Source organism: Lipotes vexillifer, unplaced genomic scaffold (assembly GCF_000442215.2).
Source record: "Lipotes vexillifer unplaced genomic scaffold, Lipotes_vexillifer_v1.1 scaffold12, whole genome shotgun sequence".
In the NCBI taxonomy this organism is placed as follows: Eukaryota; Metazoa; Chordata; class Mammalia; order Artiodactyla; family Lipotidae; genus Lipotes; species Lipotes vexillifer.
The window spans coordinates 3,395,947-3,402,391 of record NW_006796716.1 but is presented as its reverse complement, the minus strand read 5'-3'; the positions used below and the strand labels follow the sequence as shown (position 1 = coordinate 3,402,391).

The window sequence follows — 6,445 nt, the reverse complement described above, 5'->3', positions numbered from 1 at the left end:
AAAACCACCGGGGAGGGAAAAAAAAAAAAAAAAAAAAAAAAACAGGGAGGGAGAGAGAAAGAAATGCAGAGTCCAAGACTCAAGAACAAAGGCTCCAAAGGCCAGCAGATCGGGCCGGGGTCCCTTGGTTGCCACCACTTTCGCTGTGTAACCTGGAGCAAGTGGTCTCACATTGTTGAAGCCTCGTTTTCTTGGGTGGGGGCAGAATTCTCCTACTAACCCTGAAGGGCTGTTGTAGGATTAAATGAGATGCAGCCGAGGCGTTAAGCGCTGTTCCCGACACTCAGTAAATATCAGCTGCTCTTAACTCAGCGCTGTGGCTTTTTCCAGAAATCGCCCCCCGTCCTTCTCTTTGTTTATTGGTATCTTTACAGATTTTCCCCACTGCCAGGAAAATGCTGCTTTCCTCTCTTTTCTCCCCAGTATAAAAATGATTTGAATTTGGAAGGGGTTGAGGTGCACATCACTTGTTTTAGTCATCACAGCTGTAGTGTGGATGGATCAAATGTTAGAGCAGGACAGGAGTTTCTTTATCACATGCTGTAATTCTCCCTCACTCCATGTAAAGGTGAGTGAATGGGGCCCAGGCACAGCCCGTGGGAGCAGAGCTCTTTGGTGTCCTCTCTGCCGCTCTCCCTTCTCCCCTGCTCACACGGAGGGGGCCCAGCTGGGACACGCCCAGGGCAATGTCCTGGACCCGAGCCCAGGTGCCAGAGGAGGGACCGAGGCTCCAGGACAAATCCGCCCCTGGCTCACTGAGCAGCCCACCTGGGCTGGATGTGACCCTACTTTGATCATGAGCTGGCTCTCTGACAGGTGTCACCCGCAGGCAACGCATCCGTCGTTGAAAAGGCAGATCCCCATCAGACAGAGTGGGAGCCCCGAGCTAGTGCCCCAAACTCCCCTGGAAGCAGCATAGATGGGTCACACTGAGAAACCCATTGGGTTGAGCACCAGGGCCCAGGGGCTGCCCAGATGTTTCCAACCCATTGCTCAAGGCAGAAATGCTGCATGTTTACAGCCGCACTGACCATCGACTAAAAAGAATGTGCAGATGTTTCCAGAGGTGACCTGTCGTGTCCGCTTTGGATGTGTTTCGCTCCCTCCCAGCCTGGGCCCCATCACTCCATGTTAACCATTGTGCTCACAGAGCGTTTCTTCCAGGCCCCAAACACCCAGCCCGAGAGGCAGGAAGCCCTCTGTTCGTCTCTCAAATGCCCTGCCAAGGTCATTGGTCTTAATTCCCTCTCTCCTCCTCTGAGGAGAACCCTCTGGTTCCACTGGATGAAAAAGGCCAGTTTCTTATCTTAACGAAAGAGCCTCTAGCTTTTATGCACCAAGCCAGGTGGGTACAAATGCCCGACTGCCTGGCTTCCGCTTGGCCCGGCGTGTCTGTGCAGCTTAGGGAGCAGAAGCTGACGTGAGTTACAGCCCGAAGGAACAAGGGCCACCAGTCCAAGCACTTACATGGGCAGAGACCTGGCAGGCAACGTTGTCGCGTGGGCCTGGAGCCCCGTTGTCACAGCCCCGTCGAGGCCTCACCCTGCTCAGCCCAGCCTCATGCCTCAGCCACTTTCCGAGCACCCACTGTGTCAGGTGCTGGGACGACCAAGAAACTCAGCCTTGCCTCCCATGAGATGGACTCACGCCCAGGCAGGTGCGGTCCCCCAAGAGCTCCACCAGCCTTGGAGCCGGGGCCTCGGTGCTCTGCCTGGGGCTGGCTGGCCCGCCCAGAGGGGTGGGGGTGAATGGGGCGGGAGCAGGTGGAGTGGTCCCGCCCTAGGGCCACTGACAGTCTGAGTTAGGACCCTGCCCTGTTCGTTGCATCTGCTCTTGTGTTCCTATTTTGGGTCATTGAAGCAACTGCTGTAAACGCGCACTTGGAGGTAGGGGAACCTGGGCTTTCCAGGGGCGGCCCTGACCCCCAGGGGACCGTGCGTCCTGAGCACCGGGCACCGCAGGGCTTCATCACACAGCACTGCTTCCCACGCCTCTGGCACTCACCCTCCCTCAGCTGTGGCTACCCCGGGCCCCGTCATCGGTTCTGCACACGCAGCCTGGGTCTGCCAGACTCTGGCCCCGGTGGAGGGTGCTTTCAGCACCCAAGCTCTGGGGCCGGTCCCTTCCAGCCGAGGAGACAGGCGCCCCATCCACTTAGCGCACCGTGTGTCTCATCACTTGTGAAACAGCAAAGCTGCAGCCCATGGCCAGGGAGGTCAGTAGGCTTCTTCCAAAATGTACGCACAATTATGAACCGTTTTCTTTGTAAGAAAGTACTTAAACCCACACTAAAACGTTATTAATCTTCCCTCAGTAGAGGACTAATTTAAGACTCATCAATAGGATGATACTATATTTTACCATTGATTTCCCCCCTCTTTTTCTTAAGTTGTATTAGAGAGACATAGTTCTTCCCAGCAAAATCCATTGATCCTCCTCCACCTAAATGTTTAAAGTTCAATTTAACATTTAGGGAGTAAAAGGTCTCCGAAGGGACTTGCAACCATTGATTTTGTGTCAGAGTTGAAGAGCTAAAGTTTAAAACACACCAATCCTCCTAGGTTATGAAAGCCTAGTATATATAGCCACATGGAACCATGCTTCTCTTACTGGAGTTTTTTTTTCCCCCTTCTGCAGAGGTAACGATAAAAGCACTTAAAGAGAAAATCCGAGAATATGAACAGACTCTGAAGAACCAAGCCGAGACCATAGCTCTCGAAAAGGAACAAAAGTTACAAAATGATTTTGCAGAAAAGGAGAGGTGAGCACGTGTTGGGATCTGCATGCACTGACGTGCTGACGTAATGTTTGACTTGTACACTTCACATCACAAGACAGTTTTTTTAAATGGACCTGTGAAATAAGCCCAGGTTGGAAACCAAAATCCTAGAGGCTCTAAGGCACAATTTTCTTTGAAAAACAAAGGTGTCCCTTGTTCTGTAATTTGTGAGATGACCTTGAGTGAAATGTACCAGTCTTTCCCGTTGGTGGGTGGTGTCGGGTATGTCAAAGGGCGTGTCTGTCGGGGCCACGTGGTGCCGGGGCTTGAGCATAAAACGTGTGTGGTTGACACTTAGGGGTGCTACCCGAGGTAAGATGAGAGGGGTGGGACCATCCCCTGCTGTGTGTCTTCTCTGGGAAGCCCAGGGCAATGCTGAGCTCCTGCTACCTTCTTAAGTGAATTTTGATATTTAACATCTCTCTCTCTCTCTCTCTCTCTCTCTCTCTCTCTCTCTCTCTCTCTCACACACACACACACAATATCTCTTTTTTTTCTTAATTTTTTTTGTCTCTTGCCTCGTTTCATTACCTCACAGCCCTTCATACATCAAGGACTTAGTATCAGTAAACTATCTTAATGCACCACCCAAGGGCTGTGAATGTTAGGTTTCCACGGGCCTGCTTCACCCAAAACTTTGCCACAAATAATGAGTTGCTTTTTCACTAGTGTGATGACTTAATGAAAGTTAGATTTCTTATAAAAACCATAGGAGTGTCGAACTTACCAATTCAAACTGCGTTAAGTCAGGTCTCTCAGAACTCTGGTGAAGCTAAGGTTTAAAAATCTAAGCCTGTCATGAAGAAACGTGAGTCCATTAATGAGAGGCACTAAAAGTCTGGTTACAAGTTAAGAGGCAGGCCCCGTGGTAGGGTTTTGTGGGTGTTTCCCATGGACTTGGAATGCAGCTGCTCGGACTTCTATGAGGCAGGCTTCGTGGAGATCTCGGGCATCACCAAGGCCTCTCTGGGGCACCGTTAAACTGGCTTCATTTAGAAAAGAAGAATGCCCGCTACACTCATTGCCAGGCCCTCTCGAGATGTTGTCTCAACAAGTGCCCGGGATAGACCTGCGGAGCAGACCATCTCATTTTACAGATTAGGCACCTGCCCACACTCTCCCAGCGAGGTACCCAGAGGTGGGGGCAGAGCCTGACCCACCACTATGGCCCTGGCCTCCCTTTGCGCTCAGACTTGGCCTCCCAAAGCCCTCACTGCAGGACCAAAGCCAGTCCCTCGGGGCCAAGCCCAGATCCGCAGGGGATGTCGCATCTATGCTGCTGGGAGAGCGGGGCTGGGTACAGCCCCTGGGAAGGAAGTGAGCCCCACAGAGTCAGGGCTCAGAACGATGAGCGGGTTCTTGACCCAGCAGATGTGGAACTGGCACTAAATATGTCTCCTAGGAAAGCACTCAGTGCCCAAAGAGACTTCTCACCATATTACTGATAATGGAGGGGAGGGGGGAATGCAAGCCATTGAAATGCCTTGCCAACAAGAAATGGGTGCGTAAAAGTGTCCACCCCTAACGGGAACGTTATACGGCCATTATAAGATAATAGTTTTGTTGAATTTGCAATGATACCAGAAATGTATCTGGCATAATGCGAAGTGAAAAATGCATGATACTGAATTATAGACAGCGTGATTACATCTGCAGAGAGCAAACTTATGCGTTACAAAAGTAGGGAAATAAATTTCTCTAGGAATTTAATATTATTAAGTTGACTTTTCAAACTAGGTAAAAGGACTGATTATATTAAAAGGTGCAAATAACTGACCACTGGGGGTGGGGGATGAAGCTAGATCTTTATCTCATTCTTTACACCAAAAAATTGAAACGGATTAGGATTTAAGTATTAATAATTAAATCATGTACATACTGGAAGAAAACGTGCGCATTTACTTTGTTTTTAATAATTTTGGAATCGAGAGATCTTTCTAAACATAAAAGAAAAGTTATATAAATACAGCTGCCTAAAATTTCACACAGACTTTTGAAAACAAGTAACAGTGGACAACATTTTTAAACCATCAAAAAACTGGGAAGAAATATTTGCACCACATAAGAAAAAGGGCTAATTTTCTTTATAAACAAAGAACTCTTACAAATTAATAAGAAAAAAACCCAGCGCTGCACAAAATGGGTAAAGGAGTTGAGCAGACAGTTCATACAAAGAGAAATTCTCAGCTTTACTCCAGAGTAAAACTAAGTTTAATTTTATCCAGTGTTGGCACAGCAGAACACTCTCGAATGCTGTTGGCAAGAGTTTAAACTGGTGAGGCTTTTTGTTGGAAAGTTTCTCAATATCTATCAAAACAACAAAAACAGTTGCACATACCCTTTCACCACTGTAGTTCCTCTGTTAGAATTTTATCCAACAGATTCATTGTCAGAATTATGCACCAATACCTATGATGATCATTGTGGAATTGTTTAGTAGAAAGGGGTGATAAACCATCTAAATGTCCATAGAGGCTTGGTTAAGTCAGTTGTTTAATGAGAATGAGGACGAACTATATATGCTGGGGTAGAACATTTCCACAGTACGGAGATAAGTGAAAAAGCTAGCTGCAGGATACCATGTGTGCTCTGATCCCTTTAGTATTAAAAGAAAGGGGCGGGGAGTGTTTATTACACTATAATATATCACATCTGAGTTTATATTATGCTACAGTATATTACATATTACATTGTATTTCTGTACGTATAGAAAAATTCTCCCTGGTGGCGCAGTGGTTAAGAATCTGCCCGCCAATGCAGGGGACACGGGTTCGAGCCCTGATCCAGGAAGATCCCACATGCCGCGGAGCAGCTAAGCCCGTGCGCCACAACTACTGAAGCCCGTGCACCTAGAGCCTGTGCTCCGCAACAAAAGAAGCCACTGCAGTGAGAAGCCCACACACCGCAACAAAGAGCCCTCCACAACTAGAGAAAGCCCGCACAACCCAACAAAGACCCAACGCAGCCAAAAATAATATAAATAAGTAAATTTATTTGAAAAAAAAACAATGAGGAAGCCCTTTATTGTATTAAAAAAAAAAAAAGTAAAGAAAAATTCTAGAGAGCTACAAAAGAACTTTGAGGAGTGCCAGTGGAGCCCAAGGGAAAGGACGTTTTACCTTCCATGCTCTTATAGTATTTGTGGTGGTGGGTTTTTTTTTAACGCAGAGCATTTATTAGTTTTATAATTGAAATACGTGCAAGCGCAAGCAGTGCTTTTCCATAGATTTCCATAAATTTGGGCGCCTTTTTTAACTGTGCCATTTCTACTTTTCTGTATTCCCAGGTTTCTTCTTTATGAGAGCATGTGTTATATTCATATGATGTAAAAATAATAAACTTATTTTTAGAGATTTTTCTGCCAATGAGGAGGAAGGAATGCTATTTATTGACCAGGGAATTCATTTGGAGATCCTGGGAAATATAAATACGTGGAATGTGGCTGCAAACATTCCGCATGTCCCCATTAGGTATTAGAGTTGCATTTGCATTCCATTCCAACAGAAACGGAACAGCTGTGGAATCTCTTCAGTACATCCTTTATTCCAACAAATTCCTTCATTGTGTCAGCAAAATGTAAATGTATCATTCTTCTTGGGCTAACTTCAGGAAACAATGAGTGCATGATGATGATTTTTCTTCCTTTTTTTTTTTTTTTTTTTTTTT

General features: G+C 46.8%; 1 protein-coding gene across 1 annotated transcript in view; it reads left to right on the top strand.

Moving 5' to 3' along the window:
- Positions 1–6,445, top strand: part of CUX1 (cut like homeobox 1) — a 359,467-nt gene that overhangs the window by 235,633 nt on the left and 117,389 nt on the right. The window contains 1 exon segment of the mRNA XM_007468893.1: positions 2,638–2,761. Within this exon segment, the coding sequence (XP_007468955.1) occupies positions 2,638–2,761 (124 nt within the window).